The sequence below is a fragment of the Eubalaena glacialis genome, chromosome 5 (assembly GCF_028564815.1).
Source record: "Eubalaena glacialis isolate mEubGla1 chromosome 5, mEubGla1.1.hap2.+ XY, whole genome shotgun sequence".
In the NCBI taxonomy this organism is placed as follows: domain Eukaryota; kingdom Metazoa; phylum Chordata; class Mammalia; order Artiodactyla; family Balaenidae; genus Eubalaena; species Eubalaena glacialis.
Window position 1 is genome coordinate 52,155,862 of NC_083720.1, and position 21,929 is coordinate 52,177,790.

At 46.6% G+C, this 21,929-nt stretch overlaps 1 protein-coding gene across 1 annotated transcript in view; it reads right to left on the reverse strand.

The window, feature by feature from the left end:
• CCDC149 (coiled-coil domain containing 149) overlaps window positions 1-18,204 on the reverse strand; it is a 98,154-nt gene extending 79,950 nt beyond the window's left edge. Inside the window, 1 exon segment of the mRNA XM_061192140.1 lies at window positions 18,031-18,204. Within this exon segment, the coding sequence (XP_061048123.1) occupies window positions 18,031-18,078 (48 nt within the window). The 5' untranslated portion in view covers window positions 18,079-18,204.
• Window positions 18,205-21,929: the final 3,725 nt, after the last annotated feature.

The following is a 21,929-nucleotide window of genomic DNA, read 5'->3' on the forward strand; positions in this document are numbered from 1 at the left end:
GATGCTCTAAAGCAAGGAGGTGTTCCATCCCCGTCTGCCCCAGAAGGCAGTCATCTGCAAACTAGAGATCTTGAAATCAGCCATGCAAATCCATCACCATTTTAATTATCCAAGTAAATAGAGCTCTTACCACCATCTGCCAAGATTTCAACCAGTTGTGATCATTAAGCTCCCCCAGCAGTTCTTTCTGGATGAGAACCATGGAGTCATTGCTAAAGGGCCACTTGGGCCCAAATTTCCGCCTACAGGATGAAGGTGTCCCCAGCTGAAGCGTGTGTCTCGGAGCTGTTTTTTCCCCTCTCTACACCTTGCTCATATTTTTCTGAAAGCTGTTAATTTGCTCCTTCAAAGTAACTTCATCTTTGTTGTTCTTACTTCCTTTCCACCAACTTCAGGCAGTACTGATTAGTGAGAAATTTTCCTCCACAAGAACTGTCAGCTCAGAATTCAGCCCCACAGCAAAAAGTGAGGTGGAGATTCATTCTGGAGCACGGGTGGGTGTGCAATCCTGGTGATTCGAATCACCAGAGATTTCAGAGACCAGACTAAATTGTAGATGCTTCTTAAGGCGGGGACTCTGTCCAGGTCTGTTTCTCTGGCTGATAACTGTGCAAATGAGTTGATTATGTTAGTGAAAGGCTCCCTGGGCGACCTGAGTTAATTATGGCTTTCAGGGAAGATGGCAAAATCCTCACTAGCTACAAATCACCAATGGACCACAAGGCAGTGTTGGGTATAATTGTACTTGCTCTCCTTGACAGTCAGTTGGTCCACCAACACCACTACCTCTGTCATCACCGTTCCTCAGGATAGCATTTAAATGACAATAAAGTGATTACTCTTCTCCTAGCACAGAATTAAGACCTGACACTCAAAATATTCCTTGGAGAAGGACACACAGACATCACTGATGCAGGTAATGTCGAAGTTTGGGCATTTTTCTTTCACTAAAGAAAATTCAGTGATAATCAGGATCACCACAGACAGCAGCAACAAATTGCTAATTGCTAAATATATGATCGGGCTGACCGCTCCAAAAGGCAATGACATTTCAGAGGCAGAGAGACCTAAAAGTATATGGAGGGCAGTGAATATGCTGAGTAAGACCCTGAGCTTGAGACCCAGATATGACCATGGAAGCGTCAGTCAAACACAGAGGGCAGACCCTCCTCTATCAGTGATGGTGTACCAGGTACTTTACACACATTAGCTCATTTGTCCTCACCATGAGACCCTACAAGGTAGGTACTACTACGATCCCCTATATACATATAAAGTGCTGGTCAGTAAGATGGAAGCAGAAGTGTCCTTTGGGACTTCTGGGAAGCTTCCTTAAGGGAGGGGTCCCCAACCCCTGTACCAGTCCGCACCTATTAGGAACCGGACTGCAGAGCAGGAAGTGAGTGGTGGGAGAGCAAGCGAAGCTTCATCTGCCGCTACCCATCCTCCCCCAACCCTGTCCGTGGAAATACTGTCTTCCACGAAACCAGTCCCTGGTGCCAAAAAGGTTGGGGACTGCTGCCTTAAGGGGAGAGGTACACTCTTGCATGTCTTCCTCATCCTGAAATATATGGTCCACAAAATAGAAAACCTCACTCTTGGAATGGAGCAGTAGAGCAGAGAAATGGAAGGTGCCTGGATCCCTGACAAACAGTGAGCCGCCGTATCAGCCCAAACTGTCTACCTCCAAATTTATTGTACATGTGTGTGTATGGCTGTTAGCATAACTGGGCCAATCTTGGGCCCTTAAAGTTTCTCCTGTCCTTTTGCTGACCCTACCCAGGACTGTACTGTGCAGTAAGTCACTTCTCTGTCATCAAGGGCTTTGTATTGATAGTTAATAGATATTGTTTAATAATCATTAGGACCAGGTGGCCTCTATGCTCTGTTAGTCCCCAAACAATGATGAAAACCTTCACTGACGTATTCCTTGTGCCCACGAGACTAGTTACTCATTCATGAATCTTGACTTAGAAATGCACGTCCTGTTTCCCAGCACCTACCCCAATACCCCTTTAACTATAAAATTGTCCCCATGGCCCCTAGGCAGTGCAGGTGCAGCTGTGAATGCTTCCAGATCATTGTCCCCTACCCCATCCCACCCTGTGAGTAAATTACCCTATAATAAACTGATCCATTGACTGTATGGAGCTGTTTGCCTCATTTTTTTTCTTTTTTTTTGGTCTCCAGATGACTTCTCAATTCAGTGGGCACTTTTTGTTCCCTCTGACCTTCAACAATGTGAGTGAGAAATACAGATAATTCTATCTTATTTAAACCACTGTTATTTCTATTACATTAAAATTCATCCTAAATAATATACTGATATGCCAAACAACTGATATTGAGGAAATTTCAGAAGGAAATTAATAAAACAATCCCATTTACAATCTCATCAAAACTAATAAAATAGCTGGGAATAAATCTAAATAAGGAGGTAAAAAACCTGTACTTGGAAACCTGTAAGACACTGATGAAAGAAATTGGAGACAACACAAATGGATGGAAAGATAGACCGTGTTCATGGATTGGAAGAATTAACACTTAAAATGACTATACTACCCAAAGCAATCTACAGATTCAATGTAAGCCCTACCAAAATACTAATGGCATTTTTCACAGAACTAGGACAATTCTAAAATTTGTATGGAAACACAAAAGACCCTGAATAGCCAAAACAATCTTGAGAAAGAACAAAGGTGATTTCAAACTATACTACAAAGCTACGTCATCAAAACTATATGGTACTGGCACAAAAACAGACACATAGATCAATGGAACAGAATAGACAGTCCAGAAATGAACCCACACTTATATGGGCAGTTAATCTATAGTAAAGGAGGCAAGAATTTACAATGGAGAAAAGACAGCCTGCTCAATAAATGGTGTTGGGGAAACTGGACAACTACATGCAAAAGAATCAAACTGGACTACTTCCTCTCACCATATGCAAAATAAATTCAAAATGGATTAAAGACTTAAGTATAAGACCTGAAACCACAACACTTCTAGAAGAAAACATAGGCAGTACTCACTCTTGGAATGGAGTGATAGAGTAGAGAGACGGAAGGTGCCTGGATCCCTGACAAATGGTGAGCCCCCATATCACGTATCTGTATTTTCCAAATCTGGCATGGAGGGGTGCAGTGAACTCAGATTACTTGGATATTTAAAGTTACATCCACCATGACTCAAGGTTTTATCATCTCTAGGCATCAATAATACCTTCAGCCACTCAGTTTTCTTCCCCAACCTTTCCTCGTTCACAGATTCAGGCCATCAAGGGCAGGGACTCACTGCTGTGATGAGGACACTCTGTGATGGGGGTGAACAGGCAGGGGTGGAAGGCTGGAGTCCCTCACTTCCATGGAGCCGGTGCTTGGACAGGGCTGGGTCACCTGGCACACCTGCCTTCCACCCACAGCACAGAGGTGGTGTCCTGCCCGTCCTTCAGGATGTGGTTACGACTGCAGGTCTCCTGACACCACTTTTGCTCAACTTCCAACTGAAATTGAAGTCATGGCAGGAGTCTGGAACCAGACCCAAAAAGGCTCTTTTTCAGCTCAGGGTTTTAGGCTTAGAGCTAGGTCAGCTGAAGAAGCAAGTGTACAGAGGGTCTGAACCCAAGGCTCCCAGAGGGAAAACCTTCTAACCTTCAAGTTTAAAAGCTTAGCTCCACACACTTGCTTCTTTTTGAGTGACCATAAAAAAGGACTCTGAATTTCTGAATATTTCATAAACACTCTGAATTTCCATCTCTTCATCTATAAAATAAAGACACTACCCCCTGCTCATTCTAACTGATAAAGCAGTTATAAGAAATTGATTAAGGAATACAGAGGAAGGTGACAACATCGTGTTGCATTTTGTACCCCAACTTTTAGCAAAGTGCCTGGGATGTAGTTAATCATCTTAAATATCAGTGGAGGGAAGACAAATGTAAGGAATTATTTTTATTTGTTACTGCTCATGATGAGAAGATGGCCATAGGGACCAAAAAAAAAAAAAAAAATCACACAATTTCTTTGCATGAGAGTCAACTGTGGGTGGCAAATAACCTTGGAACAAACTTAAATTCTAGTCCAGAGCAGAGTTAAAGGCTGGCATCTGTTCAGACACACTATAGTACAGGTCAGAGTCCATTACAGAAAGTAGCTCTTTATAACCAAATGATTTCCCACCCGCAGCTTCTGCCTGACTCTTTTCAAGCAATATATCTGATAGAATAAAATTCCAGTTTGGAAGAAAGGAAGGAAAAGAAGGGAAGGTGGGAGGGAGAGTGGGAGGGACTTGACTTCTAGTAAATTCATAAATCCCTTAGAGCTTATTAAAAGGAGATTTGACTTACTACCTTTAAAAGATCACAATCTATATTTTGAGAGTCAGAAGGCCTGTAAGATCAAATGGAGATAAGGGGACTTGGGGGAGAAAAAAAGATAAGAATATTGTTCTGACAAAAAAAAAAAAAAAAGATGTCCTTGTTTTAGTTCAGCAGTTTTTCAATTCAAGTATTAGCTGAGAATCCAGTGGGGTTGTCATCGCTTTTACGTTTGTTCATTACATGCAGCACATTGTTCTGGGCACAGTGGGAAATTAAAAAATGAATCTACCCATCCTGCATTGAGTAACTCCAGGCTGGAGGCAAGACGTACATAAATAATTCCAATGTGAGGCAACCCGGGAGACGCTGGTCACAGAGGTGTGTCTAGACGCTTGGGATTGCAGAAGGCAAGAGACCTTTCAGGTGGGGGTCAAGGTGGTCATGACGAAGCCTTGAAAGAAGAGTGAGGAGAAGTGAGAGAACAAGAGTTCCTGGCAGAGGGCACAGCCCGAGCAAAGGCCAGGTGCATGGAAACACAGGCTTCCAGCAAAGACCCCGAAGCGGTTCTGTTTGCCAGGAATACAGGACATGTGAAAAGGAGAAATGCAAAATAAGGCTGGAATGTTTGGTTTGGATGAAAGTAAGAAAGGCCTTAAATGACAGTGGAGTCCGAGCCAAAGGCAGAGCCAATAGGGCCGTGGAGGGCTTTGAGCGAGGAAGGTCAGACCTTCCAGACCCTTGACCAGGCAGGGATAGACTGGAAGGAAAGGCAGAAAGAGATGCAGGAGACAGGGAGGCTAATGAGGAGGCACCTGCAAGAAGCCAGGGCGGGGAGCTGACTGTTGGTTCTTTGTGAGCAAGTGCTGGGTCTTGGGCACTGAAATCAGCTGAATACGAGGCTTATTCAAAACCCCAACAAATGAGGAAGGTAGAGTGGTCAGCAGGAGACTGGACTGAGGGAGAGTGAGAAGGGTGCAAAGTCAGAAGGTGAATAAGGTGAGCGCAGAAGAGGCCATGGGATGGAAGTTGCCCAGGAATTGATCGAGCAGTCTGCAAACACATTAGAAGGTCTGGCAAAGCTGGAGACTGTTGGGAAAGCAGAAAAGGTTACGGATTGACCCTGACAGCATTCACCAGTCTGGAGCAAATTAAAAAGCAAATTGGAACTGGCTTAAATAAAAGGGAGTCCCATCGCTGCCACCTCCAATATCTCCTTGGTCGTGGGGTCTACAGATGGCAGAGCAAGCAGGTACGTCAATCTGCACCTCATCGATATGAATTTTCAATGGCATCATGTTGACAGCGGCAGCTGACACATCACCTCCCTCGGCTGAACCATCCCTGAAGCCCTGAGAAGCCTCTTCCTAAAGCCCAGGCAAGGACAGGACCACCCCCTCAGCTGTAGAGGGTGGGGGACTTTAAAACACACTTTCACGTACATCATCTCACTTTATCCTCATCTTAGATGAGAGACACAAGGCAGGTATTGTTATCTTCATTGTACAAAGTCCAGAGAAACTGAGGTCTGGACAAGTAAGGTGATTTGCCCAAGACCGTGTAGCTACGTAGTGGTGGAGCTTGATGACTTACATAACCCACTGCTGCCTGAGAAAGGAAGCTGCCTGGGACACCAGGCATCTGCCAGGCCATGTGGACACTCACTCCCAGCTCCTTCACAGCCATGGTCAGCCCGGGGAGACGTTGGAAGTGGGGCACACTGGCAGGTGAGTAGGGCTGGCTTCAAAGAGAATGTTGAAAATGGCGAAGTGAACTGTTTTTCCTTCCTTGTTTCCTTCTCTTCCTTCCTTCCTTCCTTCCCTTCCTTTCTTCCACAAGTGCCTGCCAAGGATCATGTGCCAGGCACTGTGCTAGACATTGGAGACCACCCACCCCTCTGAAGGTCCCTCATCCTCAGGAACCCCAGTTGCCATACCTGCTCGCAAAGCCCCATACTGTCTTCTCAACTGAAATATACCATCCACTTCCCAATCTCTTGAGACCCACAAGAGGTAGGAAACCCAAGTGGAGGCTATGACATTTGAGCTGGGCTGTAAAGTGTGAGTAGGAGATCATCTTTGGACATAAGCAAAGGCTTAGAGATGTCTCAGGATACGGAATGATCTGGTAACAGGGAATTCTATAGAGCGTGAGGGAGGTGGTAGCATAATGGGTACAGAGGAGTTACTGAAGATGAGGAGAGAGCAGGCCCTTGGAGGCCACCTGAGGAATGGCTTTCACTCTGCGGGCCCTGGAAAGCCATCGGGAGCTTTAGGCAAAGGAGTGGTAAATCATTTCAGCGCTTGGAATGACAACTCAAGTAACTGCAGGGAATAAAGAAGATCTTAGAGGGTCTTTATGCAGATATTCTGGGAAGAGTGGATGAGAACCTGGGCCATTGTGGGATAGTAGGAAAGGTGACACAGAGTCCTTGTTAAGGACTTGTACCAAAGCAGAAAATATGGGTCTTTGTAGATAATTAGATGGGTGTGGGGTAAGTTGGGAAGAAGAATCAAGGAAGATTCCATAGTGATATCATTCATTGATATGGGATAGAAGAAGGGAAGAGAGATGGGAAGGGCTGAAGGCAGAGGGAGGGTAAATTCAGTTCAGGGCACGCTGAGTGCCAGGTGCCTGGGGGACACATCCAGTAGCCCTGCAGAGGGATGCAAAGCCCAGTGTGTAGGGCGAGAACAGTGGAGTGTCAGAGGTTGCACAGCCAGGTGTCAAATAGGTAGAGGACTGAAGAAAGACCGCTGTACGTGGCAAGCAGGAGGCTGGTCTTGGGTGGCCTTGGCAAGAGCATTTTCAGGAGTAAAAATGGGGTGGAAGGCAGGCTCAGGTGGGTTGAGAGTGGATGAGGACAAGGGCACAGAGGGACAGGTGCAGGTAGAGGGGGCCTCCTGGGTCCTGCTCAGCCCTCATCCCCAGGCAACTTCTCCCTGTTCAAAGTATACAGTCATGCCCTTTGAGTTGCCTCTAGAATGAAAGCCACTCAGGACCCCAGCACTCTCTAGACAGCTAACCGGGCATTCAAGGTCAGCCTAACAATCATCACCTGATGCCCCACTGTGTGTCTCCAGTCAGAGAAACACATCTGGGATTTCCCAAACAAGCCCTGTATTTTGCCATCTCTGCACTTTTGCTATCTCCATTCCCTCTGCCTAGAACACCTTTCCTTTACATTTTCACTTGCAGAAATCCTGCCTAACCTTCCTGGCCCAAGTGCTACCCTCATCAAGAACCTTCCTCAATCCCCCAATCCAAATGAACTTCCCTGCAAAGCACAAGGCTATGCACACAACATAGTTGTGTGCAACACAACACAACACAACATAGTTGACCTTCTTCTTTGCTATCCACCTGTCCCACTGAAATACCTCCGGGCTGTGTTTCATTCTTCTTTCATGCCAACCGACCAACCTATCACAGTGATGGATCCATCCTGACATCACTGACCCCCCACCTGTGTGTCTGTCACTAATAAACTATAGGTGGGCAGGCACGTCCAAGATTCCCTTCCCATAAATGAGAATGTGAAATCAAAGTCGAGGCCCTGCAAATGGGCCAGAACTAGGTCATTTGGGGGATGTTCTCTCAGTATCCTCACTCAGGTCCTGCACCTCCTGAGTCATAGCATGAAGCCTCATCATTCTAGAACTCCTGTCTCCTACCCCAACACAGGTGGTCACGGTCCCTCCTCTTAGGAGCTCACTAATTTGTGTAGGAGTTAAGATCCACACACAGAGAAGGTCCTTTCCTTTCTCAGGGAGCATGTAAGTTCTACATGAGTGGTTTGTAACCTACACTACATAAGGCAACAGGATGACGAGCTCACTTCAAGCTTGGGTAGTCTCGGATGATTTTATGAAGGATGTTGGTGTCTACTCCATCTTGAAGGACTGGTAAAGGCTGTGGTCAGGGAAGAAGTGGAAGGCCCACCCAGATGAGGTCAGGATAATAAAGTAGAAGCCAGAATGCGGAACAGATCAGTTTGGCTGGAACAACCAATTTATAAGGGAAAATGAGGCATAAGGCTAGAAAGATAGGCCAGCTTGGGGCAGGCCTTGAATACCCAGTAATGGGGAGCCACTGAAGGCTTCTGAGTAAGAGCTCGTGGTGAAGTGTCTTTTTTAAGGTCGTTTAATAGGCTAGTCGTATAGAAGGTATATTGGCTTGAAGAAGATCTGATATTTTGAACAAACTTAAGATGTTCATTACAATAAAAATACCATAAGATAATGGAAACAGAGTAGCCTAGAAGTGAAATGAAAATGAGAAGACTTCAAAATAAAAAATCTGCCAAAGGTTTGTGTTTCTTGGGGACCAGGTGTCCCCTACCACTGGTGCCAGTTTACCTGAAGGACCAGAAAGAGATGCAGACTCTCAACTAAGCGAAGTCCTCTGCCAGGAGGTACCCAAAGCCCCGCTATGGTTTTATTGGTGGAAAACCAGGCAATGGGTAAGAAACGTTGCTCACTCTGGTCATTTTCATTCAGGGACTAGCCAAAGTCCTCTTCTTATCTTTAGCCAATGTATTTTATTCAATGTGAAAGTCACTAAATTAATTTTTTTAACATGATAAGAGTAGCAATTGTCAATTTTAGAAGCACATATGCGAATTTCCCTGCACAGGAGATAACATGAATCCCATTAGTTAAAAATAGCAGTTGTGCTCACTTTCCCCCACATGCTAATTTTAATAAACTTACTCTAAAATTAGCCTGCCACTATGAGGATAGCTGCTCATCAAAAATGTTCCCAGGAAGCACTAAGCTTGCCTCGCAAGAGTTCAAGCACTCCTAGGAAACTCTCAACAATGCAGAGCTCTAAGCAGAACTTGTCCTCTTCTCACCAGACTCAGTCACCCCCAACCCTCTGTCAGACCCATCACCACCACTCTCTAGCCACACTTCGAGGGTCATCTTGGACTCATGCCATTGCACCTTCCCGATCCAATTGGCTATGAAATCCTGTATGGGTCTTCCTTTAAAATCTATCTCATAGACATCCCTTTTTCTCTCTCTCCACTGATGCCATAACTCCTTATCACTTCATTTATTCAAATATTCAAGATTCACATATTCTACACTCACTGAGTACCTACAAAGGGCAAGGTACAGTGTGAAGTGTTAAGGTCACAGATTAATAACATATGGTCCCTACCCTCAAGGAGTTCAAGATCTTTTGGGCCCAGTGGAGAGAGAGACAAGTCAAGGGTTAGTCAAAGAACCATATGATAAGTGGTATGACCTAGGTGCAATAGGGGTAATTGGGAATATTGATGGTGACAGAAAAGACTAGATTACTGGTAGCTCATCTTCACTTGTCTTTCCCTGATTCCTGGGAGAGCTACCAAATTTGTCTTTATATTCCCGCTGCCTGGCACAGTGCCTTGTGAATGACAAAGGCTCAGTGATTACTGAGTTCCGTGGAAATGAATCTTTCCCAAGTATTTTCATCAACTTACACTCTAGCTAAAAAAGCTTTCAGAGGCTATTACCAGCTACATTAGAGTACACCCTTCTGTCTTGCTTTTGAAGTTGTCCACCATCTGGTCTACCCTGGCTATCCAACCTCCATTTCTGCTATACCTCAACCCACTAGTTTCAAGCTTTATCTGGAGCATTTCCTCAAAGGCCAACCACCAGTCCAGTGCTCAGGCCTGCTTCCTGTCACCACCACCATGCCCTCTTCAGCCAAAGCGGAGGGACCCAGTTCAAGTACTACTTCTTCTAAGAAGCTTTTCCCCACTTCTTCAGCTTCACCAACTGCCTATATATGTATCTAAGATATATTGTTCACTATTTTGCACTGTTTTTTCATTTAATATTATGAATGTGAATAATGCTTTGAAATATTAAATGATACTCTATTTACCTTGCCTCAAATTCCTATAATTCCTACCCTGTTTCTCTCCACATATCCCTCTCCCTTTTATTTTTTATTTATTCATTTATTTATTTTTTTAAATAAATTTATTTATTTTACTTTTGGCTGTGTTGGGTCTTCGTTGCTGCGCGCGGGCTTTCTCTAGTTGTGGTGAGCGGGGGCTACCCTTCATTGCGGTGCGCAGGCTTCTCATTGCAGTGGCTTCTCTTGTTGCAGAGCACAGGCTCTAGGCACACGGGCTTCAGTAGTTGTGGCACGCAGGCTCAGTAGTTGTGGTTCGCGGGCTCTAGAGCGCAGGCTCAGTAGTTGTGGTGCACAGGCTTAGTTGCTCCATGGCATGTGGGATCTTCCCGGACCAGGGCTCGAACCCATGTCCCCTGCATTGGCGGGTGGATTCTTAACCACTGCTCCACCAGGGAAGTCCCCCTCTCCCTTTTAAAAGCCAGACATTCTGCCTTCTCCAAGGAAGAGAGTGCTCAGCAGAACACTGGTAGCAAAGTGACTGGCTTTTCAGTTTTGAAGGCCTTGTCCTTCACCAGAACATAACAGAGCAAAGAAGAGTCTCCCCATAACTCCCTCCCCCACGACTCTCCAAAAGACTAGAAAAGATCTCCAAATTTGAGGAAAAGGCAGACAGAGTGCAAGGAAAGAGAGCCTGGTTATCAGTGAGTGTCTAAGAATGAACACTAATCAGCCTGGTGTCAGGAGAGTGGAGTAAGGACTGTGGGACTGAGATGTAGGGGGCGTGGCTAGTTGTGACGGAAACCTGATGAGTTGGGGAATCAGAGAGGTGAAGAGTAAAGCTCTCTATAGTGATGACTGTCTTCAATATCCATTTCCCCCTTTTTAAAGACTTAAGTTTATTGAGGTATAATTTACATAGAGAAAAAAAATCACCCTTTTGAGGTGTACAGATCTATGGATTTTAACAAACTTATACAATCATGTAACCATCAACTCAATCAAGGCATAGACAATGTCCATCACTCTAAAAAGCTCCCTCGTATTCCCCTGCAGTCAATCTGTTCACTCACTCCAGGCTCTGGCAACCACTGATTGGTTTTTCTGTCCTTTTCGTTGTGCCTTTTCAAGAATTTCATATAAGTGGAATCTTACAGTCGGTGCATTTGAGTCTCCGCCTTCTTTCACTTGACATGTTTTTGCATGCATCAGTAGTCTGTTCCATCTTAACGCTAAGCAGGATTCTATGATGTGGATGTAGCAATTTATCCACTTGCCAGTTAGTGGACACTGTTGTGTTTCCAGTTTTCAGCAATTATAAATAAAACTGCTATAAACATTCACATACAGGATTTTGTGTGGACACGTGTCTTCATTTCTCTTGGGTCAACACCTATGAGCAGGATTGCTGGGTTGTTGGGTTTAGTGTAGGTTTGACTTTATGAGAACTTGTTAAACTGTTTTCAGAAGTGGTTGCACCATTTTATATTCCTCTAGCAACGTAGGAGACTTGCAGTCACTCTGCATCCTTATCAGCACTTGGTTTTCCCACTTTTTATTTCTGTGTCTGTTTTTCCATTCTAACAGATGTGTTGTGGCATCTTATTGTGGCTTTAACTTACATTTTCCTGATGGCGGATGATGCTGAGTATCTGTTCATGTGCTTATTCACCATCTGAATCTCTTCTTTAGTGCACTGTCTATTTAACTCTTTTGCCCATTTTTAAAATTAGATTGTTTTCTTACTATTGTGTTATGAGAGTTCTTTGTATATTCTGGATATAAGATATGTGTTCTGCACAAAATTTCTCATCTGTGGCTTGTCTTTTCATTTTTTTTAACAGAGTCTTTCAAAGAGCAGACATTTTTTATTTTGATAAAGTCCAATTTATCCTTTTTTTCCTTTTATAAGTTTGTGTTTTTCCTGTCCTGTATACCTTTCTAACTTTTTAATAGAACCCTCCCAAATTTAAGTTGGGCATACCCAGCTTAAGATGACATTTCCTAGCCTCCCTTGCAGCTACATGTGGCCATGTGACTACACTCAGACAAATGGGATGTGAGAAGTGATACGTATAGCTCTCTAGTCATCCCTAATTAAAGAAAAGCCCTTTGCCCTGGACTTCCCCTTTCTCTCTTTCCCCTTTCCATGGGCTGGGACAAAACATGGCACTAACCTAGCTTTAACTATACAGTTGAGGACCATCCCCTAAGAAACAGTAGAGAAACAAGACAGGAAAAACCTGGGTTCTTAAATGACTCATGGAGCAGGGCTGCTCTCCCAGCCTGGACCACCACACTATGACACGAAAGAGACCTAAATATCTACCTCACTGAAACCAATATATTTTGGGAGTAGGAATCTTTGTTAAGTGGCTTAGACTTTACCCTAACAAATATACCCTTCTTTCTTAGGAAGTAAAAAATAATCCCCAATTCCCTGGACCCAGCCTGGTGTGGTGTGGTGTGTCTATGCAGAAAATTTCACCATGGTTTCTCAAAGTTTCCTTCAGCTCAGGAGTGATTCAGAGACAGCAGAACATGACTGAATTCCCCCACCTTGGGCAAGGGAGCAAAGCCCCCCATGCCCAGAGTAGTGAAGTAGCAGTATATCACCTTGTTCTTCATTCACCCAAAATAGCATGGGTCTGGTACAGACACCAAAGGGCCAGAAGAGGGGAACAAGGGCAGACACAACAGTGACTGACAGTGACCAATGACCAGATGCTAGACTGAAATGAGGAGAGTGTGGCTAAACAAAAATAGCCCAGACCAGTTGTGTGCCCACGACCCCATCACCCCTGTCAATGGCTGAGTACTACTTACCACCCCTAGAACTCAAATACAAGTTCAGGCAGAGGTGTGATTCCAATCCAGATTACGTTCCCCCCTGCCTTACAATGGGAGTTTGTAACCATAATTAAGGTGTTATAGCAAAATAAAGTTTTCAGTTTGTGAACACCTGAGTTTGTGCCCTGAGCTCCACCCTCACTGTACTAATGTTTGCTGAACATTTACTGCTTGCCAGGCAGACAGCAAAACACTAACGAGCATGATTTCACTGGATCCTCACAATTAGAGCACCTATGAGTAGGTGCTTTATGATCCCATTTAAAGATGAGAAAAATGAGGCTCGGAGGAGTCGCATGGCACGGCGATTCTCTCAACGTCCATTCCCCTTCTTCTGGCAATCGTTCCCACCCCCCTAACCCACTCTCAGTGCATGTGGCCTGGGCAGGGCCCCGGCCACAACTGCAGGCCTGAGACAGGTCACTATGCTCCTGAGTAACTTCTTCCAGGGCAGGTGAGGGATCTAAGTGGGTGCAAAGCGAGTGATTCCTGGGGTTCTATGGGGTCTCTTGCAAAAGAGTTTCTGTCTTCCCCTCTGGACTTGAGCTTGAGAGGGTGGGAGGCTGAGACTGAAGTCAGGCCCCAAGCAGAGCCAAAGATGGAGAGAAAGCATCTGTTTGAGCACTGAATCCAGCTGTGCCCCACACCACCCCTATCTTGGAATGATTAGTCACGGCAGCTATGTTAGTTTGCTAGAGGCTGCTGTAACAAACTGCATAAACTGGGTGGCTTGAAACAAAAGAAATTAATTTCTGATAGTCCTGGAGGTCAGAGGTTCAAAATCAAAGTGTCGATAGGGCCAGGATCCCTAATAAGACTCTAGGGGAAGACCCTTCCTTGCCTCCTCCTAGCTTCTGGTAGCTGCCAGCAATCTTTGGCTTTCCTTGGCTTGTGGTAGCATAACTCCAATCTCTGCCTCTGTCATCACCCGGCCTTCTTTCCTCTGTGTCTTCACGTCGTCTTCCCTTTGTGCACCTCTGCATCCAAATTTCCCTCTTCTTATAAGGACACTGGTCATTGGATTAGGAACCCACTCAAATGACCTCATCTTGAGTACATCTGCAAGATCCTGTTTCCAAATAGGGTCATATTCACAGGTATTGGGGGGAGGAGGTTAGGACTTGAACATATCTTTTCGGGGACACTATTCAACACACAATATCAGCTAATAACTTCCCTTTGAGCTGCTTGGGTTGGGTTTTGCACCGAGAAAGAAGTAGAGCCAAGACTTACTCTCAGTTCTCAGTCAACAAACAAGACCCAAAGCTGCGCCCTTATCCACAGGCTCAGACTGCAAGCCTGTTCAGCTTCCCTCCCCAAATGTCAGCGGCTCTGCTTTGGGCAGAGGCCCAGGCTTAACCATCTTCTATATCTGCCTCCTAGTCACTGCATACAGCATGCTCAAGGAATACAGGACTGATTGCTATCTAATTAATCAACCAAAATTCAAATAGTGAAACTGAACTAGTCATGGTTTATCACAGGGCAGTAGGCTGAGAGATGACCAGGATTTTTATCTTAGAAATAAAGTTATGGATTGTCTGCACGACTGCATTTCAAGATTTCCCCCTGATTTGAAAGATCACCTCAGGTGGTGATGAGAAGAATGCTTCCCCCTCCCCAGACATTTAATTTCCAGAATAGAACAGAAGCCGCACTCCTTTCACATGCATGGCCGTGTTTACTTCAGGGCCTGAGAGAAGGCTGTAATTTCAGCTTGGTATGCTAAAAATATGAAAATAAAACTGATCTCTATAGGATCATTTAAATGAAAACTGCTTCCTAGAGGCAAGCCGAGGAAGCAAACTGATTGAAAGAGAGCACAGGGCTCTGGGCAGGAAGGGCAATGGAGTGTGGACCCAGGGTGGGAGGTAGAACCGGGGGCTTCTGTAGAAACAGACTGGAGCCCATTTGACCCAGGTCACATGTGTGGTGATGCCTTCCCCAGTTCCTTCCACTGGCTTCCAAAGTCACTTTCAAACGCCACTAGCCACGGACCATTCTCTTCCTTGAATCCTACTTGCCTAGGGCCCACACGATTTCTCCACGCCCACGGAAGCCCAGGCAGCTGAACTTGACTGTGCAGGGGAATCCCCTGTGAGCTCCCTTTGTGACAAAAGCAGATTTGGGGCTACACCCCTAGGCACTTTCATGAAGTAAGGTAATTCGTTTCTTGTGGTTGCCACAGCAAATCACTACAAACTGGGTGGCTTATAACACAGAAATTTATTCTCTCACAGTTGTGGAGGCCAGAAGTCCAAAATCAAGGTGTCAGTAGGATTGGTTCCTTCTGGAGGCTCTGAGGGAGAATCTATTCCAAGCCTCTCCCAGCTTCTGGTGGCTGCTGGCAGCCCTTGGCATCCCTTGACTGTGGCTGCCCATCTCCAGTTTCTGCCTCTTCATGTGGACTTCCTCTTTGTGTGTCTCTGCTTCCCCATAGCCTTCTCCCTTGTGTCTCTGTGTCTCAAATCTTTCTTTACTTTCTCATAAGAACACTAATCATTAGATTTAGGGCCCATCCTAAATCCAGGATGATCTCATTTTGAGATCCTTAGCTTGATTATATCTGCAAAGACCCTGTTTCCAAATAAGGTCTTATTATAGCTACTGGGACGTCAGGACTTAGATGTATCCATGGGGGGAAGAACACAATTCAGTGCACTACTGTAGATTTGGGGAGAGACCCAGGAACTTGCATTTTTCCCCAAATGCCAAGTGACTCTTTGTACTCTTTGCCCCCAAAATGACTCTGATGATCTGTAAATCATACTCTGAGCAACAGTGATCCAGTTGCTGAGGATTCAAAGATGAATAAGACACAGACCCCTCCCTTTGAGAGTCGGCTGTCTAGGGGAAGATACACACAGATGAACTGGTGATTAAGATACAAAGTGTGGCCTAATGATCCCAAGCTCTGGAGTCAGGCACCAGGGTTCAAGTTCTGCCCCCTCCAGATGTGAGGCTCTGAGCGAGTTCCTTAGCATGTTTGGGCCACAGTTTCCTTATCTGTAAAATAAGAAATAATTCCTACCTTATACCATTGTGAGTATGAGGCTGTGTAAATGTTAAATATGAAGGATGGACTTGAGGAATGGCCGTTAGCTATTATGAAGGTGGGAAGCACCTTGCATTCATTTTCACATCCCACAGCCCCGAGCTGTGCGCCCTCTGCGTCCTAAGCTTTAATGAATGTCTGAAGGCAAGACAGCATTACTCTGGAGATACAGAGCTGGGATAGGCAGGACAACTCTGGAAAGACCCATATCCGGATCTTGACTTATTCTACAAGCATTTTTTGAGCACCTGCTGTGTATGGAGCTCAGCATGTAGGCACCTGGAACAAAGCCAAATAAAACACACAGCCTAGTGGGGAGACCATTAGACTGCAATACTCTGTGGTCAGGGCAGGACAGAGGCACCCTCAGTCCAGGGACAGCCATGCCAATAAGAACTTCCTTCTTTGGTTTCCCATCCTTCCCAGTCCACCCATTAGGATTCTCTTAGTGTTTATGGTGTGACTCTCCTTCCACACTATACCATATGCTTCAGGAGTTCTTTGCGGGCAGAAGGGGTCACCTGTCTTCTTGGCCATTGTATCCCAAATACCGAGCAATGTACCTGACTCCTAATAGGCATTCAACAAGTATTTGCTGGAGTAGTGAACATTCTGCTATTTCAGAGCCCAGCACTGGACTTCCATGAAGAACCACCTCCAGCTTCCTTGACCACTGGGTATGATTCTTGACGAGCCAAGAGGAAAGATCCCCAGAGGATCTGTCCCTTAACATAAACCCTGGCAGAGGAGATGGGGACAGGCTGCATGACAACGTATCATAATACTGTCCAGTTATTACATACAGATCAAGAGGGAACAAACTAAACTTGGGGAGAAGCTATGACAGTCCATTCCTCTTCAGAAATACAATGCTTTGCATACACTGGACATTAAGTACTGTTACCAGGCTGACCTGGAGGCCCAGGAAATGGTTAAAGGAGAAAGACGGTACAAGGTTTCCCTTCCAGCACCCAACATGGGAAGGAAGCCAGCAAACCATTACACCCTGCATTGTGCGTATAGAAGTAAGAAAACGGAGGCCCAAGCTGGCCTTGGGGATGGGGATGGGGAAGAGGATGGGGATGGTTCTCAGAAGGGAGAGAATGGAGAATTTCCGGGGCGTGGTCAGCACAGCTGGGTAAGTGGCTAACCGCCACCACAAATGGTGGTAAGTCAGGACGAACAACTTACCTGTGAGAGGGAGACACCAGCACTCTCTGTCACCTGGAGAAGTCAGGCAGCCCCTCCCAGGCCAAACCATTCTTAGGGTGGGCTGAAGAGGGAATAGCATAGGAGTCCAAAAGCCGACCCCGGGGCGGGGGGGGGGTGGCGGGGGGGGGCACGGTATCCTCTGCTTCCACAAATCGAATGACTTCTGCACCAGTGTTTCACTCCTTTGATAAACGGCGCGCCACCTTACACACAGAAGGCCCACGGTAAACGTGTTGACTGAATTGAATAACTGAATGAACGAAGGCTACGGAAGACCCTATGGAACTCCCCTCCCCCCCAAACCTCCGCTGCAGGTGATTCCACCTGGCCCGGGCGTGGCCCCAGGACCCGGATTTCCCCCTGGCACCACCTTTCCGCTTCAGCACTGGGCGTCCAATCGCTTGGCTCCAAAACAGCGGCAACCGAGAAGGCAGGTGGGGCTTGGCTCCCACTCCCGGATCCCCGCGCTCCTCTCGCCAATCCAGTGCCCAGCCCTGCCCGGAGGGAAGGCCCCTCCCCAGAGGCTGGCACCAGCTGGCGTGGAAGAAAGTGGCGCCCGGGCAGACCGCAAAGGGCGGGAGGAACGGCGCACCTGGCGGGGCGCGTGGGGGCAGCCAGCCGAGGCCGCGGGGTGCGCGTCCCCCGCGAGTCCCCGCCCGGCTCGGCCACCCGGGGGGCGCGGGCTCGGGGCTGGCGACCGCTCGGCCCGGCCCATCCCGCCCGGCCGGCGCCTCGGCCTCACCTCGCTCACCAGCCCCTGCCAGTCGCTCTCGGTCCGGTCGCCGTTCATGGCCTCCTCCTCCTCCAGGCACGGGCCGGCCTCATGGACGCCTCCCTCCTCCTCTGCGGCCTCCTCCTCCCGCCGCGCCGCCGCCGTCGCCTCCTCCACCCGGGCCCCGCGCGGCCCCGAGAGGGCCCGGCGCCTCCGAGCCGCCGCGCCGCCGCCTCCTGCGGCCGCCCGCGCTGTTGACTCAACGTCAGCCTCCGCGGGAGGAAGGGGAGGAGGAGCCGCGGTCGGTGCCGGGCCGCAGCCACCGCCGAGACGGCCTAGGACCGCGCCACGAAGCCCCCGGGCCCCGCGCAGCCCCGGACCCCGCATAGCACCCCGGGCCCCGCGCAGCCCCGGACCCCGCGCTCGTGGCGGCCGAGGTCCTGACCGCAGGATTACTGCTCTCCCGGCGGGAGGCGGCTCGGCGTCCCCCACCAGAAGTAAATCCCCAAATCCAGCCATTCCCTGACCACTATCGCGGCTCTCACCACTAGAATGTAAGCCCCACCTGGGCAGGGGGTTGCTTCCCTCTCGGATGAATGTTGAGTACAGGGCCTGGCACACAGTAGGTGCCCTACAAATATTTGTTGAACCTATGGATGAATGAACCACATGTTATTACATATTTAACATGGTTTCTGAAGCTACTCATGTTTATTTCTATTTCTTAAATTATCAGCTGTCATAAATAAAAACATTGAAAATAAAACGGTAATGAATTCTAAATAGGACCGAAAGCTCTGAGTGTGATGCTTAACATGGGCCAAGAGAGGTGTTGAAGACATATTAGCATCAAACTGAGACTTTCTCCTAAGAGGAAGGACTAAAAGGGAATTACATTACAGAGGGCAGGGGAATCTTCACACATGAGTCAGTATTATTCAAGGTGGTTTTCCCCAGTCACCTAAAATCCTGTCCTGAACCACTACCAGTAGTGAGCTTTCCATACTTGCAGAAGCGCTGCCTGTAGAGATGAGCATGTAGGTTGAGAAGTTGTGAACCCATTTTAGTTGTGGATGCATCGCAGCCAACATCTATTTGTTTTAGTCCCTGTTGATCCTGAATCAATCCTGCAGGATGGATGTTACCTCCATTTATCAGAAAAGGTGGAGAAACAGAGACTCAACTAAGGATTCCTAGCTCCTAGAGGCACTTCCCAGCCTCTTGGAAACCTGAAAATGAAGTATTACCCCTGGGAGTTGGAAATATTGCATCCTATTGTTGGCCTTGTTTTATTGGCTCTTTGCAAAATGGTGTCAATAATTCCCATGTCGCAGCCACTGTCTTTGACTCTAGGCTCAGCCATGTGACTTGCTCTGGCTAACGTGGTGTTTGCAAGTGTGCTACACAGAGGCTTGTAAAATACCTGTGCAGTAGGGCTTATTCTTGCTTACGCTCTTAGGAACCTGTGATCACTACCATAGAAACAAGCCCAGAAGAGCTTGCTGGATGATGAAGGACTCATGGCCAACAACCAGCCAACTGCCACATGTGAGTGAGGCCACTGACCCCCAGCGGCCACAGATACCTGCATTAGTCCAGCTGCGGTCAGCAGAAGAACTACCCAGCTGAGCCTTGCCCAATTTGCTGACCTACAGAGCACGTGCTAAATAAGCAGCTGTTGTTTTAAGCCCCTAAGTTTGGGGGTGGTTTACTATATAACAATAGATAACTGATATAAGTGGTGACACCACTGATGAGGAGGCTGGATGGCCTGAACTCTCCCTGGCAGCCCTGGCATCATGACCTGTTGGGTCCTCATCTAAAGAAGATTCTACAGCAGATTCTGGCAGACCAGGGGCTACAGGAAGGAGCCAGTCTAGTAGGTAGCAATTTTATTCAGTGCCTGTTGTGTACAAATCCTGTACTCATCCTGAACACATTCAATAACATTGCAGACCACGGTCCCTGTCCTAGAGGATTTGCAAGCCTTACCATTAAAGTTTTGCAAACAAGTGCTCTAGGGAACAAGAGAAAAAGAAAAGGCTAAAATACAGCTAATGCTTCTGGTATTCTGACCAGCTGGGCCACCTAATCCATTCTTTGTAATCCAAGAGGGTGGAAAGAAGGTCATCCCTGAGTTGAATGTCTAGGGTTAACTCAGTACCAAACACTTGTTGCTAACAGCCTCATCGATGTCTCATGCTAAGAAGAAAGGTACTGTCTGCCAATATATTGCCCTCTGGCAAACCATCTGGTTTCATTCCAACCTGTCAATGAGACAGACTTTAGGAAGAGTGGGCATAACTTGGTCCATCTGCCTTCCACTGCCTCGAGGTCTGCGCCTTGCTCTCGGCTGGCATTCAGGTGGGAAAGCAGCCCGCCCCTTCCAGTTACTATGTTTAGCTGAGGCTTTCAGTACTGCTGTGGCTTTGGAGCCTTCACTGGTATTTCAGGCAGCGGGACAATCAGCAAGCTGTTGGGAGCCAGGGAATCTTCACGTGAGGGATCATGTACCTTTGCGACAACTCTCTGGGCGACTTTATTGCGCCTACTTGCTTTCCTTCTCTGAAGTAAGTCAGCCAGTTATTAAGGTGTTTAAAAATAAAACTGGGGAGGAAAATCAAAGAGCGGCAAGCCTCTACCCTCCCCAGTATGTGGAGAAACTTTCAACTCAGTTGAAACGGCATCTCCAGTTGCCTGGGTTTCCCTTAGAGGTTTCATGCCCCAAGTGCCAGCTCGAACCCGCTTAGCTTGTGAGATGTGATGAAATCACAAACCAAGGCAATGTAGCTGTGAGCGATTCTTTTTTATCTCTTTTCATTTATGTAGCCTGACATTGAGTAATAATAATAATTAAACGCAGTTTAAGCTTTTAGGCACCTATACCAGAAGGCCTCTAGACACCTCATCAACTGCAGCCCAGGCTGACAAAAACAAAGCTAATAATATTGTGGTTTACATTTTTCAAAGGAAAAAATAAAACTGCTCATCAACTGTCCTCACCTCTGATAAAAGCAGTACATTTAATGTTCCATCCCACAGTCCATTTGCATGCGACCAGTTTAAAACCAGGGGCCCTGGTCTTAAATTTGCTACCCTGGCACTAACTGTTGAAACATTGTTTTCAGCCTCTATTTTCACATCCCCTTAACTCTCTGACAAACCTCTAGGGACCCAACTTTTCTCTATATATATTCAGAGCCCCAGGGCCAATTCTATCAATATTTATTTATTTATATGCACGTTTAGTTAGAAGAAAGTGCTTAGGTGCTTTTGAGCGATGCTTTAAACTTTCAAAAGTTTGGGAGGGTTTTAGATATGGAGACTCCAAAATTGCTTAATCTAAGAAATTGAACTAGCAGATACTGATGAAAACAAAACAAAACAGATCTCTGGAGAGATTGGGAAAGAAAGGATGGTTTGAACTTATTGTTAGAAACGTAACCTCTCATTCAGGGTTCTCTATTGACTTGCAAGATAACTTTGGCCAAGTTCCAGCAGCCCCAGACACAGGGGAAAGCCCTAAAGCTTTTGATACAACTTCTCCAGACAGCATTTTCAGTTCAAATTCTGGCCGCCCAAGCCAAAATGTCAGCATTCTCATTAAAGGAAACTGAGCAAATCTCCAGTAGAGATTTTTGGCTCAGCTTTTCTCTGAACTGTACAGTTGGGGCAATATTCATGGCCACTCATTTCTCCAGTCACTTTTCTCCTGCCTGAAATAGGAAACCCAGTCTGATGAGCCTGGGAAGAAAATGATTCTTAATGACTGTGGTTTATAGTGGTGTATGTATATATACGTGTGTGTGTGTGTGTGAGTGTGTGTGTGTGTATATGTGTAATGTATATATTAATTAGCTCTATATGAGCCAAGATCCCCAATTCTTTCTCTTGTCAAGGGAGGGCTGTTTTGACAGGTCCTGCCAGGA